The sequence below is a fragment of the Watersipora subatra genome, chromosome 5 (assembly GCF_963576615.1).
Source record: "Watersipora subatra chromosome 5, tzWatSuba1.1, whole genome shotgun sequence".
NCBI classification, from domain to species: domain Eukaryota; kingdom Metazoa; phylum Bryozoa; class Gymnolaemata; order Cheilostomatida; family Watersiporidae; genus Watersipora; species Watersipora subatra.
The window spans coordinates 13,547,007-13,565,486 of record NC_088712.1 but is presented as its reverse complement, the minus strand read 5'-3'; the positions used below and the strand labels follow the sequence as shown (position 1 = coordinate 13,565,486).

General features: G+C 33.6%; 1 protein-coding gene across 1 annotated transcript; it reads right to left on the bottom strand.

The window, feature by feature from the left end:
- Window positions 1-7: 7 nt before the first annotated feature.
- LOC137397127 (tetratricopeptide repeat protein 16-like) lies at window positions 8-18,353 on the bottom strand. The gene is made up of 16 exons (XM_068083413.1): window positions 18,139-18,353; window positions 17,918-18,023; window positions 17,259-17,442; window positions 16,258-16,379; window positions 15,470-15,684; window positions 14,786-14,995; window positions 14,349-14,474; window positions 12,577-12,706; window positions 11,354-11,568; window positions 10,359-10,518; window positions 9,214-9,301; window positions 8,752-8,888; window positions 7,583-7,690; window positions 6,592-6,794; window positions 5,885-5,990; window positions 8-195 (listed from the first exon to the last, which is right to left on the bottom strand). The coding sequence occupies exons 1-16, from the start codon at window positions 18,351-18,353 to the stop codon at window positions 25-27; spliced, it is 2,496 nt and encodes an 831-aa protein (XP_067939514.1). The 3' UTR covers window positions 8-24.
- Between the last annotated feature and the right edge of the window lie 127 nt (window positions 18,354-18,480).

Genomic DNA, 18,480 nt, shown 5'->3' with positions numbered 1-18,480 from the left:
TGTTTGATACACCGGACTTGGCTACTATGAGCTTCCATCACGAACACTTATTCCTTGCGTAAAAGTTCTCCAGCCAGTTTTTGGAATGGTTCCAGACATTTCCGACTGTGGCGCAGGTAGCCTATTAGCTACGGTTGGACCTTTGTGCTTCAGACTCTGTCTGTCTGACAGGGCTATCTTCACCTTTTCATGTACCTTTAAAATATGACAAGTAATAGACATTTTCTTTATCATGTGTAGATCATCTGCAGATGGGAATATTCCACCTATACGCTTATGAATAGATTAGCATTCTTAGAAGTTTGTATATTCAAATAAAATTGATTCGTATGTTGAATTTGCCTTTTGTTGGAGCAATAAGATTACATATTATTTTGTTCAATTCATTCCATAGCCTAAAAAGAATGATAAATACTTCCCAGGTAATTAAATATAGCATTAAAGTAAATGAATCATAATGAAACTACTAGGTTAATGCCAGGAATGGTTTGGATACTAAAAGATTAAAGTAAATGAATCATAATGAAACTACTAGGTTAATGCCAGGAATGGTTTGGATACTAAAAGATTAAAGTAAATGAATCATAATGAAACTACTAGGTTAATGCCAGGAATGGTTTGGATACTAAAAGATTAAAGTAAATGAATCATAATGAAACTACTAGGTTAATGCCAGGAATGGTTTGGATACTAAAAGATTAAAGTAAATGAATCATAATGAAACTACTAGGTTAATGCCAGGAATGGTTTGGATACTAAAAGATTAAAGTAAATGAATCATAATGAAACTACTAGGTTAATGCCAGGAATGGTTTGGATACTAAAAGATTAAAGTAAATGAATCATAATGAAACTACTAGGTTAATGCCAGGAATGGTTTGGATACTAAAAGATTAAAGTAAATGAATCATAATGAAACTACTAGGTTAATGCCAGGAATGGTTTGGATACTAAAAGATTAAAGTAAATGAATCATAATGAAACTACTAGGTTAATGCCAGGAATGGTTTGGATACTAAAAGATTAAAGTAAATGAATCATAATGAAACTACTAGGTTAATGCCAGGAATGGTTTGGATACTAAAAGATTAAAGTAAATGAATCATAATGAAACTACTAGGTTAATGCCAGGAATGGTTTGGATACTAAAAGATTAAAGTAAATGAATCATAATGAAACTACTAGGTTAATGCCAGGAATGGTTTGGATACTAAAAGATTAAAGTAAATGAATCATAATGAAACTACTAGGTTAATGCCAGGAATGGTTTGGATACTAAAAGATTAAAGTAAATGAATCATAATGAAACTACTAGGTTAATGCCAGGAATGGTTTGGATACTAAAAGATTAAAGTAAATGAATCATAATGAAACTACTAGGTTAATGCCAGGAATGGTTTGGATACTAAAAGATTAAAGTAAATGAATCATAATGAAACTACTAGGTTAATGCCAGGAATGGTTTGGATACTAAAAGATTAAAGTAAATGAATCATAATGAAACTACTAGGTTAATGCCAGGAATGGTTTGGATACTAAAAGATTAAAGTAAATGAATCATAATGAAACTACTAGGTTAATGCCAGGAATGGTTTGGATACTAAAAGATTAAAGTAAATGAATCATAATGAAACTACTAGGTTAATGCCAGGAATGGTTTGGATACTAAAAGATTAAAGTAAATGAATCATAATGAAACTACTAGGTTAATGCCAGGAATGGTTTGGATACTAAAAGATTAAAGTAAATGAATCATAATGAAACTACTAGGTTAATGCCAGGAATGGTTTGGATACTAAAAGATTAAAGTAAATGAATCATAATGAAACTACTAGGTTAATGCCAGGAATGGTTTGGATACTAAAAGATTAAAGTAAATGAATCATAATGAAACTACTAGGTTAATGCCAGGAATGGTTTGGATACTAAAAGATTAAAGTAAATGAATCATAATGAAACTACTAGGTTAATGCCAGGAATGGTTTGGATACTAAAAGATTAAAGTAAATGAATCATAATGAAACTACTAGGTTAATGCCAGGAATGGTTTGGATACTAAAAGATTAAAGTAAATGAATCATAATGAAACTACTAGGTTAATGCCAGGAATGGTTTGGATACTAAAAGATTAAAGTAAATGAATCATAATGAAACTACTAGGTTAATGCCAGGAATGGTTTGGATACTAAAAGATTAAAGTAAATGAATCATAATGAAACTACTAGGTTAATGCCAGGAATGGTTTGGATACTAAAAGATTAAAGTAAATGAATCATAATGAAACTACTAGGTTAATGCCAGGAATGGTTTGGATACTAAAAGATTAAAGTAAATGAATCATAATGAAACTACTAGGTTAATGCCAGGAATGGTTTGGATACTAAAAGATTAAAGTAAATGAATCATAATGAAACTACTAGGTTAATGCCAGGAATGGTTTGGATACTAAAAGATTAAAGTAAATGAATCATAATGAAACTACTAGGTTAATGCCAGGAATGGTTTGGATACTAAAAGATTAAAGTAAATGAATCATAATGAAACTACTAGGTTAATGCCAGGAATGGTTTGGATACTAAAAGATTAAAGTAAATGAATCATAATGAAACTACTAGGTTAATGCCAGGAATGGTTTGGATACTAAAAGATTAAAGTAAATGAATCATAATGAAACTACTAGGTTAATGCCAGGAATGGTTTGGATACTAAAAGATTAAAGTAAATGAATCATAATGAAACTACTAGGTTAATGCCAGGAATGGTTTGGATACTAAAAGATTAAAGTAAATGAATCATAATGAAACTACTAGGTTAATGCCAGGAATGGTTTGGATACTAAAAGATTAAAGTAAATGAATCATAATGAAACTACTAGGTTAATGCCAGGAATGGTTTGGATACTAAAAGATTAAAGTAAATGAATCATAATGAAACTACTAGGTTAATGCCAGGAATGGTTTGGATACTAAAAGATTAAAGTAAATGAATCATAATGAAACTACTAGGTTAATGCCAGGAATGGTTTGGATACTAAAAGATTAAAGTAAATGAATCATAATGAAACTACTAGGTTAATGCCAGGAATGGTTTGGATACTAAAAGATTAAAGTAAATGAATCATAATGAAACTACTAGGTTAATGCCAGGAATGGTTTGGATACTAAAAGATTAAAGTAAATGAATCATAATGAAACTACTAGGTTAATGCCAGGAATGGTTTGGATACTAAAAGATTAAAGTAAATGAATCATAATGAAACTACTAGGTTAATGCCAGGAATGGTTTGGATACTAAAAGATTAAAGTAAATGAATCATAATGAAACTACTAGGTTAATGCCAGGAATGGTTTGGATACTAAAAGATTAAAGTAAATGAATCATAATGAAACTACTAGGTTAATGCCAGGAATGGTTTGGATACTAAAAGATTAAAGTAAATGAATCATAATGAAACTACTAGGTTAATGCCAGGAATGGTTTGGATACTAAAAGATTAAAGTAAATGAATCATAATGAAACTACTAGGTTAATGCCAGGAATGGTTTGGATACTAAAAGATTAAAGTAAATGAATCATAATGAAACTACTAGGTTAATGCCAGGAATGGTTTGGATACTAAAAGATTAAAGTAAATGAATCATAATGAAACTACTAGGTTAATGCCAGGAATGGTTTGGATACTAAAAGATTAAAGTAAATGAATCATAATGAAACTACTAGGTTAATGCCAGGAATGGTTTGGATACTAAAAGATTAAAGTAAATGAATCATAATGAAACTACTAGGTTAATGCCAGGAATGGTTTGGATACTAAAAGATTAAAGTAAATGAATCATAATGAAACTACTAGGTTAATGCCAGGAATGGTTTGGATACTAAAAGATTAAAGTAAATGAATCATAATGAAACTACTAGGTTAATGCCAGGAATGGTTTGGATACTAAAAGATTAAAGTAAATGAATCATAATGAAACTACTAGGTTAATGCCAGGAATGGTTTGGATACTAAAAGATTAAAGTAAATGAATCATAATGAAACTACTAGGTTAATGCCAGGAATGGTTTGGATACTAAAAGATTAAAGTAAATGAATCATAATGAAACTACTAGGTTAATGCCAGGAATGGTTTGGATACTAAAAGATTAAAGTAAATGAATCATAATGAAACTACTAGGTTAATGCCAGGAATGGTTTGGATACTAAAAGATTAAAGTAAATGAATCATAATGAAACTACTAGGTTAATGCCAGGAATGGTTTGGATACTAAAAGATTAAAGTAAATGAATCATAATGAAACTACTAGGTTAATGCCAGGAATGGTTTGGATACTAAAAGATTAAAGTAAATGAATCATAATGAAACTACTAGGTTAATGCCAGGAATGGTTTGGATACTAAAAGATTAAAGTAAATGAATCATAATGAAACTACTAGGTTAATGCCAGGAATGGTTTGGATACTAAAAGATTAAAGTAAATGAATCATAATGAAACTACTAGGTTAATGCCAGGAATGGTTTGGATACTAAAAGATTAAAGTAAATGAATCATAATGAAACTACTAGGTTAATGCCAGGAATGGTTTGGATACTAAAAGATTAAAGTAAATGAATCATAATGAAACTACTAGGTTAATGCCAGGAATGGTTTGGATACTAAAAGATTAAAGTAAATGAATCATAATGAAACTACTAGGTTAATGCCAGGAATGGTTTGGATACTAAAAGATTAAAGTAAATGAATCATAATGAAACTACTAGGTTAATGCCAGGAATGGTTTGGATACTAAAAGATTAAAGTAAATGAATCATAATGAAACTACTAGGTTAATGCCAGGAATGGTTTGGATACTAAAAGATTAAAGTAAATGAATCATAATGAAACTACTAGGTTAATGCCAGGAATGGTTTGGATACTAAAAGATTAAAGTAAATGAATCATAATGAAACTACTAGGTTAATGCCAGGAATGGTTTGGATACTAAAAGATTAAAGTAAATGAATCATAATGAAACTACTAGGTTAATGCCAGGAATGGTTTGGATACTAAAAGATTAAAGTAAATGAATCATAATGAAACTACTAGGTTAATGCCAGGAATGGTTTGGATACTAAAAGATTAAAGTAAATGAATCATAACGAAACTACTAGGTTAATGCCAGGAATGGTTTGGATACTAAAAGATTAAAGTAAATGAATCGTAACGAAACTACTAGGTTAATGCCAGGAATGGTTTGGATACTAAAAGATTAAAGTAAATGAATCATAATGAAACTACTAGGTTAATGCCAGGAATGGTTTGGATACTAAAAGATTAAAGTAAATGAATCATAATGAAACTACTAGGTTAATGCCAGGAATGGTTTGGATACTAAAAGATTACCATTCTAGCATTTAAATGAAGGCGTTTGTTTATTTCTGTCATTTACTATTATGTTGTTTATTTATTTACCCAATTAGTTTGAGTATTTTTTTAGCAGTGTCTGTTCGTCCGAAAGCAGCGTAAGGAAAAAAGACTGCACCTCACATAAAATGGAACTTGTATTTTTGTGGTTGCACAGATGATATGTTAAGCGTACTGCTATTAAGCCATGCAGCCAGCTTGCCACAACTTGGAATAGTTGCACGTGTTATGAGTACAAAAAATTGGTACATAGCAAATTGTCATGTACTCTTACACAATCATGATCTTCAAGGGTGCTAGTTATCGAGGGTGAGAGTGTCTTTGCATTTAGGCATTGTTATCAAAATATTATCTGTATATGGAAGCTCATAGCGTGCCACCTCAGTTTCGAGCAAAAGTTACGTTTAGATCACGTTTAGTATGTCAACAGCTGATGAGAAGGCCGACAAGTGATGACTCGCCTAAGTATTTGTAAACTTACCACCATTTTTTCTCTTGCAAGAATTCTGTTGAACTCTTCTTCTTGAACACAGGCTTTGTACTTGGCTCGAGCCTTTCCCTCCCGTTTGCTCATTTTTTGTTTTGAACTAAGAAGCAAAAACAAACAGCTGCAGGCATTCAAGGTAAGCTTTAGTACAGGCATAAACCTTTTCCAATTACGGAGTTGTGCTAATACGATAGAGATGATAACTCTGAGAAATTATTTAATATAGAAGATGGAAGGGTACCTTAATGAATAAAAATAGATTTGTTATGAAACAATTGGGAAGATAGTGCATCAAGGTGGAAAATGTGTGACACTTTCAATAGATTGTTTAACAAAAATAAAAAGAAATTGCGTTAGCACCTCAATCACAACTTGAGTAACAAAAACCGTTTTTGCTAATGACATGGCTGACATACAAAAGTATAAATTAACATAGTATTTTTTCTTCGTCTAACATCACCATTACAGGAATTGTAAACTAAAAGAATTACTTTTGATAATCGGATTCAAATTTGAAAGAAACTTGATTTTACTATCCCTACTTACATAAAGCATTAGCAACAACCTCTTACTAGTTCAGGTCAGGTTACTCACTTGGCATGAGATACAGTAATAAAAAAAAGTAACAGGTTATAAAACTGACTCTGAACAGTGATGTATAATGCTAGAGTGTCTATGGCTATTACATAAGGTAGACTTACTTGTTCACCGGTGTCAATTTCCTGTCGCTTGGTGAAGAAAGAATATGCTGAAGGGTCTGCTTGATGGCCTGTGAAGGTTTGCTTGACATAATCTCGTCGATAGATTTACCTGGGAAGAGTCTGGAAGTAAGAGAGATTGTGTTCTCTTGGTCTGGATTGAGATGCATTGCTGTGAGAATATCTGTTCGGGCCCCACCCTGGTTCTGAAAATAGTTCCAAAGCTGTAGTAGAAATGAACAGTTGTTTAGCAAGGTTCATGAAAATACCAGTTGCAGGCCTAGCGTTGCTCTGGATTTTAATGCAAATTGCTACAAAATGCACGCGAAGGCACATTTTTGAGTTTTTAGTCAAGATTACCAACTGAGCCCGGCATTGCTTGAAGTTGCTTGCTCATGAAGTGGCACCTGCTTTTACTCATCAAATAACTAGATAACTGAGCTTATAACTCATTTCTCACGTGAGAATTTTTCAACATCTTGGAATACTACTCATATGACAATCTTTACTATAACAAGGGCTGTGTCTGTCCATCTGAAGCCATGCTAAGGGCGCTAGGAAAAAAGATTGTCCTGCACAGGAATCAAACCCGGGTATTCATCTGCTTGTCCATGCGTACTACTATCCCGCCACTCAACCATCTACATGCATCACAAATAATTGTGTACATACATGATGATCTCTCGCGGCACACAAGACTGAGTACTGGTAGAGATTATTTGGCAAATCCAAAAAGTGGTCATATTTGTGCAGTTAGTGGAGTGCTGTTATCCTAAGCTGAATGTCAGGAGTTCATGACCTGTACGAAGCAATCTTTTGTGAAGCATTTTAATTACCACCTAGACTATTTCTTGAGTTCGAGTGTTTCAAGGAAGATCGCAAGATCAGAGTTTCATAGGTATATACATGTAGATAGATTAAAATTACTCATGATTTATGAGGAGTGTAAAACAGCAGCTACTTACCTCAAGCAAGTAAAACATCAGCTACTTACCTCAAGCATGTAACGGGCTCTCGCTCTTAAGAGATAGTAATGACTGATTTTGGGGTTATTTTTAATAGCAAGGGTGAAACGTGACTCAGCCTCGCTATAATTCTTTTGCTACAATCGAAAATAAAACTTATTTGCTAGATAATGAACATTTCTTCTAAAACGTTTTGCTCCAAACCCCAGCAATTCTGGTTTAGCCAATACTTCTGTTGGCCCAGCGCCTCGAGTATCTGCAGTGCTACTGCGTATTTTACTTCGTATAAAAATTTGGCTTTAAATTTTTTCAGTTAATAATTATTGTAATTATATTATTTTTTCCATCAAAGTGAACTTACACAAAACTTTAGTAGATGTAGGCCAAGTAGATTTTATCAAAAAGTATCGGTATTTCTTTGCCATTCGTGATTGTTTTTTGATTGAGGTGATCTGACTGCCAAGATATTTTAAGATTAAAATCGACAAAACTTAATGGCGGTTAAAACACGCCATGATGTAACTGAATGCTTAAGCCGTGATCAAGTCTCGTCGATTTTAATCTTGAGATATCCTGGGAGTCAGATCACCTCAAACATCAAAAACAATCGCAAATGATATAAAGATGCCAATACTTTCTGACAAAATCTACTACAATTTTGTGTAAGGTCATCTTTTATCCAAATTTTACTTATTCCTTAATGTTATATTTTTAATAATTGTTTAAATAAATCAGACACATCCTGAACAACTTTGACAAAAATAAATTAAAAAAATATTCTGAACTTTATGTTTATCTATTTACCGACATTTATGCAAATATCTAAAAATATACTAAATATATAAAACAATGAATTTTAAGACAGGAATATTATAGTCTAAATATGATATAGATATTGTATAAAGATATATTTAGACTATAATATAAAGATATCACAGTCTAAAAAGTCTAATACATTTATATATTATATGTAGACTATAATATAATACTTTTATATTTAATAATAAATACAGAAGTTCATTAATATCAGACGAGCCATTCACATTCAGCCGATCCCATATCAGGTAGTAGCTTTGATTAAAACTTGCCAACCATTTATTAAATTCAACCAAAACAGATTGTGATTTCAGAATTTCAACTATAAAATCGCAACTCCAACCACGACATCGTCTGCACAAAGATCACGCTAAATACAAACCTGATACTCTTGTGTGCCGTATTCATTGTGGATAACGGAGATTCTTACGCGAATCGAGTCATCACTTGGATCCAGCTCGAGTGCTTGGTGGTAGTCAGCTAAGGCAAACTGGAAGTCATTGCATCGGAAGAAACAATCTAAACAATTAATGGCACAGTGCAAGAAAGGTCATAGGGTCAAAAGGATGAGAAGCTGAAAGCTCAATCAAGTTTAACCATGCAGCTAAAATGAAGAATAGCAATGGCAGAAAGGCTGATGTAGGTCTTGCCAAATCAAACCTCCAAGTCAAGGACCAAAGGCTAACAATATACATAATATTCTCTTGAAATTGACTCAAACTACCGATGCTAAAAATAGGCCAGACATGTAATTCTGTCACAATGCTCTAGCGGAAAAAGCAGTTTATGCATTCTTTAACAAAGCTGATAAAACAATATTGTGAGTGAAACTAAAAGTGATTACCTCCCCTGTTGACATAGAGACCCTTTTCCCTCTGTTCACCCTTCAAAGCCTTGTTTATTAGCATGATGGCTTCTTCAAAATACTTCTTCTGTAATTACACACAAATCTAATGCAAAGGATGAAAGGATCCTTGCTTATGAATATATTATCAAGAAAAACCTACTTCTCGCTGACCGCTGAAAAAGTACCTTTGGACAGCCTTCTTCAACTGATAGACTGAACGACATATTCTAGGACAAAATTTGCAAGACGCTTTCATAGTGAGAGCAAAATAATACATACACATATCTCTTCCGACACCACAGCAGACATCAACCTTGTACAATTATAAACAAGGTTAATGGCCCTAATCTGTAGGTACGGATAACATTCGAGATGTAAACGGCACTCCACAATGTCACCTACTATAGTGATTGTGATACCACCTTAATTACGATAATAATTTTTAATATTTCAATTAGTTTAATAATTGCCATAATAATTTGTGTTCTTTCGTATTCATGGCATAAACTCACTTTCTATTTTAACTCATATCATACATACTATACTTATTTGAGAAGCAAGTTTTGGAGACACTCTGTCTGTCATCAGGAGTATTTTCAAAAACTATAATTAATTTATTGGGCACCCATGTTATCCAATCCTGCAATCGACAGACAATAAGGGCTAGCCAATTATATATTGAGATGCTAATAATACTTCAAAGACTGCTCATTTGTTTTTATATAGTAACATGGATACATATGTTCAAAAGTTGTTAAATTTGGCCAAAATTGTGGATGAATATTTTTATTGGATTTTTTTGTACTAAAGTGCAGATATAGCTATGTTAGACCAAAACTAGGCTAATAACTTTGATAATTAACTTTGATAACTAGGCTATCATTTGATAATTAATAATATCCATGTGTAGAACATCCTTTCATTTAAGTACATATTGTCATAACTCATCTCACAAATACTTCAAAATTAATTAATTAAATTAATAACAAGTCTTTAAATTTAATAACAAATAATTTAAGTTAAATGAATTAACAAATGATGTGGTTATTTTAAACGGTCCCATAATTACAATAACCTAAACGCTGTATTTAGAATCATTTTCTACCTCTTAAAAATCTGGTGTTACCGAACAAAAAGGGCACCTTGAAGCACTCGATGGCAAAGTCATTGTAGGTAAGTAGAAGTTGTCGTTGAGCATCCTGATAGACAGAAGAAGTCTCATCATGGTTGCTTTTGTCCATGGCCAGCAGGTAATCATCGACAGCAGAGTTAAAGTCTGACAGATGTCTATGTAAAGCCCCTCTACAAAACAGGAACAACTGCAGAGAGAATACAACTTCTCAGTTTGTGTACATAAATGGATAATTCTCAAACACAATATCGTCAAGAGGCATTTTGTTTCGTAAAAGTAAACGATGCAACTAGTGACTGACTAATCTTATTCATTCTTACAGTTGTGAGTGTTTGCTAGAAATATACTTGCGTAAAAATTTTAGTAGAATTCATCAGAAAGTATCGATATTTTTTCTATCATTTGCTAAATCATTTGTCTAAATGTTATAGAAAATAACTTTCTTCAGACAGTAAAGGTTGCATGTTTTAAGAATGTTGTGAAGCACAATATGAGCAAAAATATTCACAATATTTTTTCTCTCACCCAAAGTCACAATAAAAACAAAATTGAAAAACAAAACTCAAATTTGGAGACAATGATCTGGCACATAATAAAAAAAACTTATATAACAAATGAGCGGACAAGGCAAAAACACCAACAAAATTGTAAAACATCATTTGCAGAAATAGCAAAAAGTAAATTTTGAAAGTAAAGTAAAAAACAATGGACTCGGACAAAGTTTAAACAAAGCCAAATATATGAGAAATGGTCAAGGAGAACCTGTTACTATATTGTGTCGTAACTCAATGCAAGTTCGGTCTGGCTTCCACGACCCCCAAATCAAGCTATAACTCTGTCTAGGACTAGACCTTCGATGATTTCACTTGATACAAGTTCAAAAGATACTGCTAGTTATAGTCACAAAAAGAAAATGCAAGAAAACACAACTCCTCATTATCGCAGTTGCTCCATACTCACAGTGTAATTACTCACCCAACAGATATGTATAAACTAGAAATTTACCTGATAATATGAAAGTTTGCATGAGTTGGGTCATACTCTATAGCAGACGAAATCTTTTGCAGGGCATCTCTATGTCTATTTTGAAGTGCAAGCTGCACGGCTGAGGTACGACAACTCTCCGCTTCAGCTCTGAATTCTGCCATAATTTGCTTAGCTTCAGCGTGTTCAGGATCCAAAGCTAATGCATCCTTGAGATCATAGTAGCAAAGAGCAATCTGCAACATTTAATTTGGCTAGGATGTTAAAGAAAATAATGGTATAAGACATTTCTACACTATTTGGGAGTTGCGTGCTCTCTCACAGATACATCTTATTGCAGAAAAATATGTTAAATAGATTAGTTAGATGAACAATTAAGAGCCAAAGGCTATTCTTAAAGATACCTTTATACCTACATATTTTATGAAAGTATACTATGCTCTATATTAAATATGTGGTCTGCTACTATAATATAATATTTGGTACTTTTTATGATTTGCGTTGAGGTAACTTAACTGCTAGTGTGAAATTAAAAAGGTTAATTAGCCAATGTGAGGCAAGCAATGAATGGAAGCATGCATCAAGCAATCAATAGCAATGTTGGTAAGAAATGGAACATTGAAAAATAAACACATTTTTATTGCAGCTATGAACACATACAGGTTTTTTGTTAATTTTTCAAGTTTTCCCAAGGAGTCTGCTACCTCCACCTCTTAAGACACCATTTACAGCAACTGTGTAAATCCACCGTTCCACCATACTTGAGGTTAAAATTCCATCTACGTCAAGGTTTCGCCATAGCTTTTGTAAACCTTTCGGCTCAATTGACTTTAAATTACCCATAAATCCTTCACAACCTCCTAGAGCTTATTCATAGATGGAGGATTACCCCCACTATGTGCATCATTATGTTTACAATTCATTGCTTCCAAGAAAAATGTGCAAAGCCAATGACACAAATAGTTGTGGCCTTGACTTAAAAATAGGTTATAGATGTTATCAAAAATCATTATGTAATTTTTCCTGGGTACAACATAGAAACTTCGCTTTCTTGAAACAAAAATTGATAAACTGTTCAAAAAAGGAGTAAGCAGAAATGCTAGAGCCATTTATAATGTATGCAGACTTTAGTTCTGTATGGCATGCGAGACGCAAGACACACTTATTGGCTAGCAGCATAATCTCTAAGAAAATGTCTCCAGATAACGTTAACTTCGCTACTCAATGACCTCTTGAAAACTTACATTTTTGAACATGAGATGGAGTCGACTCCTCATCACGTAGAGGTCAGTGTTGTTCCTCTCATCCTCCAGCCTCTTATTAATAATGGCAAGACACTCTCCATGCCTCTGCAGCGCTGCTAGACATGCTATGCTGCCAATATAAACATATGTGTATGTAATGCGACAGCCTATTACTTGCAAGTGCGTTTTAACTTATTACACAAAACGTACTTTGTTAGGAGATTCGCATCATATTGAACTGATCACAACTTATAAGTAGAATTGCCCCGATTCTAATATCGGAATCAGTATCTGAATCGGCTAGTGATATTAGAACCGGGGCATCTCTACTTATAAGGATTGTTACCAGAAAACACTTTTATTAAAAAGAAAACTACAGCAAACTAATTTTTTCATTTAGTATTAGTATTACTATTATGATTATTAGTATTACTATTATTATTATTACTATTATTATCATGATTATTAGTACTACTATTATTATCATCATGATTATTAGTATTACTATAATTACTATCATGATTAGTAGTATAACTATTATTATCATGATTAGTAGTATTACTATAATTATCATGATTATTAGTATTACTATAATTATTATCATTAGTAGTATTACTATTATTATCATGATTATTAGTATTACTATTATTATCATGATTATTAGTATTACTATTATTATCATGATTATTAGTATTACTATTATTATCATGATTAGTAGTATTACTATTATTTTATGATTATTAGTATTACTATTATTATCATGATTAGTATTACTATTATTATCATGATTGGTATTATTAATATTATTATCATGATTATTAGGACTAATATTACTACCATTATTAGTCATATCTATGGTTATTGCTTTTACAAATATAGTAGGCGCTTTTACAATACAAATAATTCATTCCAGTAGCATTTGCGTTATAGGGACTTTGTATTATACGAACAGTAAAATGCATGTAAAGTGCCTAATCTGTTCTAAGATCTTTCCTAACTCACCCCTTTGGCTATACAAAACAAAAAAGACTTAACTTTTCAATTTGTTGGCTGTATTGTAACTATTATATTATTAATTTGCATCGACAATTTTCTCCTTTGCTGATCAATTTCACTGGTTTTATAGACCATGATTGCAGTAATTTTACAACACATTGATGGGGAACGCGCACATTCGACGCCCATTCCAACGATTTTTTCATTTTTTTAAACAGCAAAGTCTTTTCTGGAAAGTACTAATAACAAATATTTCATACCTCCATAATAAAGCAGAACAAAAATATACTTCACTACAAAAAGAGTGGTGTCTATCTGTTCGTCGTATATCTGTATTCAAGGATCCAGGTTAGGATAAAAGATAACTTTCGGCAATACTCTAAACTCGTGCCATTTAGATTGTTAAACTGACGCTGTAACACCTGCACCAATCAATTGCTTTTAAGTATTTATTAACGATTGCACAGCTACCTATTCTCTGTTTTGTCGACACATCTGACGATCTATCACAATGAACTAAAATGCCATGGAAGTTGTATATATAATAGATATAACGCCATACATGCGTCATTCTTTCTCTCATATGTGCGGCGAGATGTGTTACCATTCAAAATGAATTTGAAGTTGCCCCTACTTGACACTTGATGTTAAAAATAAATTACATAATTTTTTTTAAGTTATCTGGAATTTACGTTATAGGAGCCTCTACTGTATTTATAAATAAATTTGTCAAAGTTGATGAATAAGTTCAATCCAGACGTCTAATTTCAACTAACCTTCGTGTGTGGTACCCATCATTGCTCGGTTTGATTTCTGAGCACTTGGCAAAGCATTCAAGAGCTCCTGTGTAGTCCTGGGCATCAAACAAGCTCTGTCCTTGCAGGTAAAATATTAGGGCAAGTCTGAAACACACCGAATTAAACGAAAATTAAAATATGATCAGAATATGTCGCAAAACATTTGCTACAAGCTTTTCGATGTGTTGTTTTTTACCCTACTATACGCAAATGCGCTACAAAACTAAGATAGTTATTAGAATGAAATTTTTAATATCATGAATAGTTGGTACCTGTGATAGTTGACTCAACACAGTATGTACCGCAAATATAGAGAAAAATTTTTGAAAAATATTCCGAGAATGCAAGTCATACAGCAATCTGAGTCGCTGGAAGTTGCAGCATAAAAGGTTAAAAGGTCAAGTGAGCCTCAGTACCTGTTGAGATAGAGCTCGGTTTGTGGATCTATTGAGTAGGCCTTCTTGTAATTCTGGATTGCTGACTTGAAGTCAGCGGTCATAAGGTAACACTCGGCCCTTTGCACGTACGGCAGCACACTCTCAGGTTTCATAGCAATAATTCTCGTAAAGGTCCTGATCGCTGCTCCGTACTGCTCTTGTGATTTGCTCCGCAGACCCTCGTTGTAGCTAAAATATTATTTTGTATCATAAAATCTTAGGTGGGAGAAAATAGAGGTATTCAATAGAGGTCCCCGACGAACATAAACAGACTATCCATGACATTGGCATGCCAACATGGCAGTATTTTAATACTACTTAAAACAATACAATAACATTTCATTTCTAGGTATACTGAGAACCGAACCAAGAATCGTCAACATAGCATAGGTTTGACTGCCAAGGAAACTTAGCCTATTCCGCAAGAAAATAACATTATGACATCATTTCCTATGTCGAGTGTTGCGACGATCCACTAATAAATATGGTTCGCTGACGCATTTTAGTTGAAAACCCTCTAAGTCTACCATTTGATACATTGCCTCCATTCCATTTTCGCCTCCCGATAAATCTTTACTCATGGAAATGTGATTTATGAGAAAGCGGCGAAACTGCGACCAAAAATTGGCAATTTTCCAACTCAATAGCAGTAGGATGACTTACAGTGACCGTAGCTTATCAGTCATGATCCTGTCAATTTCAGACTTTGTGTCGGTGGCAGCATCTTGAACGTGGCGCTGTCGAGCAGCATCTAGAGTCCATTCGTCGACAGCCGTGTTGAATATACCATCCCCTGGAGACTCTATACCCATAGTGCCCTGAGTGTGAGATCTGCTTGTCGCCCCTTCAGTTTCTATATCTTGGTTATTATTGGCATTCTGCCAAATAGAACATGGTAATGATAACCCAATACTCAATGTAACGATTTAAATCACAAAAGGTGGGTGCATAAATGTTTTAAAAACCAAAAATTTTTGGCTACGCCACAAACGTACAATGAAGTTTTGTTTACCAAAATCTATTAGATAGAACCTCTATTAATAAGAAATCCCGATAAAAACCCAAAGTTACAAAATGTCTTTTTGTAGAAATATAGCTCGGATTAACTAAAGAAGATGCTTTTAAAGATGAAAAGCAAAAAAATAAAAATTTACAAAACTCGCTGCTGCCCATTTAAGCAGATGGCAGCTCAGTTCAAAGGTAAGGCGCCTGAGCTGCTCTGTCATTGGCTGATGCTCAGCGACTTCCTTCCTAGTCAACACCAAAGGTAACCTGACATACTGTTCATAGCTTTTATTTCTGACCAGTTTTAACCATTGTTCTGTGGAGGCTTGGAACAGATTGAGGCATTTATGAGGCAAAATTTATTCATACTAAGGAAATCTTCTGCTGACGAAACGGCTGCAAGAATTAATTCAATTCATAAGTAGGATTGCTGCTGTATAACGAACCTCGTTTTCCTCTCTAAACATTGCTTCTCTAGAAAGACCTTCTACCATTGCCTGTCTCTCATCCACCGTACTCAGTGACATAACTGCAGTTTTCTGCTTGATCGCAGGTATGATCTGCACACCTGCAATATGTGTCAGTGTTATGATAGTTCATCTAGTACATTGTTCAGAGGCATAGTCACAGCTTTCTCTTTTATAGCTTATGTCACTTGAACACCTGCAACATGTGTCAGTGTTATGATAGTTCATGGACTGAGTTCAGAGACATAATCATGGCTTTGTGCTTTATAGCTGATACCATCTAAACATCTGCAAGATGTGTCAAATGCCATGACAAAGCCACTGACATGTGAATGCAGGAAGGCCTAGTAGTAAGAAATGCATATTACTAAGATGCACCAGTCTGATACTAAAAACTACTATTGATATTAAAGCGAGTTCAGAAATAAACGATCAGAATAACGAGGCATTATTTTAGTTAAAAATTATGTATAGCTTGACAAGCGCACCAAAATGAACAGAAATGTCAGTATCCAGGTGGTAGCGAGATTCCCCCATCGCACAATAAAACAATTTTAAGCAACAAACAAAAGGAAGGCAGACAGTTACAAATCGTATTATAATTTAGTGTGAAAAGAATGACAACAAAACTCAAAATCTTCTCTTGACACCCAAGCCATCTATAATTAAGATATATTTTCAGCTATTAAAAATATATTTTGTCGAGCGGAGTAGATATGGTGAAAAAAGGTTTAGCTTTGAATTTAAAAAACATCTGCAATGTCTATCTATAACCAAAGGCATGAAAGTAACTATGGAGATAATAAAAATTGATTTAGCCAAATTGCCAACAGCTCTACCAATTGGTCACAAAGAGCCAATTGGTAAAATCTTTTGTAAAATATGAAGCAGCCACAAAACGATATTCTGAGGATTGTCTGCTCTTTTCAAACAGAGATCATTGCTTCTCGTAGATGACTGAAAGGCATTCCATTACCAACCTGACATGTCAGCGAGGTCTTGTTCACCCAAACCGTCAATGGTGACATCCGTTAGAACAGACTCAGGCCTCTCCTCGACCGCACTATGATTCTGGGCTAAAGGTGTGATGTCTGCAGGTCCTTCTCCTTCTGCGCCTTCTTCTTCTTCATCTTCTGTGTCTTCATCATAAAATACCAAGCCTGGCTAAAAAAAATAAAAGCACTTTTGGGATCTTTAGAGGCAATCAGATGAAATGATAAAAATACCTGATAAAGAACCTATATTCGACTTGAAATGCTGCAAGTGCCTGTGTTACAGATTTTAATAACTATTTTTAATGTCTACTAATAGAAAATTTGTGTTTTAATGTCCATCAATGGCTTTTTGTTCGTAAAAATCAATAAAACACATCGACGGCGTCATTGACTAGTTTCCATAACCGAAGAAACGCGTGTCAACTTTCAAACTAATACGTGAAATTAAATGCTGGAGATTTTTTGGTAGCGGATAATTCACTAAACTTTTCCAATTTTCCGTACAATGTTCTAATTACAGCTACGCTGCATTACCTGTGCAATATGTAATTTAATAGCATCCAAAGAACAAAAAGCTTATTAACAAAAATAATTATAGAGCAATTCTATTAGCTTCTTCAAGTTCTATGCGTAACAGAACTCACCTGAACTTCATACTCATTGACCAAAGTAGCATAGAACTGATGTACATTGACCGGCTTGACTGGCGGAGTGTAGATAAAACTTTTTGCTCGTTCGGCGGCGCTCTGTCTACAGATAGTGAATTTTAATATTGCTGCAAAAACTGGTTTCATTTACTTGGTATGAACAGAAACATCTTCATACAAATCAAATGCCCATTTTTATGTTATTTGTTTAAACATACCTCGACGTAGCTTCATCAGGGGAAGGGGCTGAAAATCTAGTTCGCTGTGAGCCACTCGAGCCCCTACTTCCAGCAGACTTCAGTATTCCACTACGCAGTTTAGTGCTACTGCCAGAACTTTTAGCCCTCAACTGTACAGCATCTTTAGCAGCTCTTTCACCGTCCGACTTGACGTCTTCGGAGTCGCTAAGTATAGACTTTTTTGAGTCGTCCATGTTTTTAAGTGAAATTACAGACTAAATAGTTTTTTCACGTTGATTAACCACTTATTTAACATTTTAAATACATTCAAATACGTGTTTGCTACACCATAATTAAGTGAGATGACAAAAAAACTGCAAA

Excerpts from the sequence above, each read along its gene's own strand:
- LOC137397127 (XM_068083413.1), bottom strand. The coding sequence starts at position 18,353 with ATGGACGACTCAAAAAAGTCTATACTTAGCGACTCCGAAGACGTCAAG. Across the intron at positions 14,475-14,785 it reads ACCGAGCTCTATCTCAACAG|ACTTGCCCTAATATTTTACC; the intron begins GTACTGAGGCTC and ends GGTGTGTTTCAG. Across the intron at positions 5,991-6,591 it reads AAATTGACACCGGTGAACAA|TTCAAAACAAAAAATGAGCA; the intron begins GTAAGTCTACCT and ends TTTGCTTCTTAG.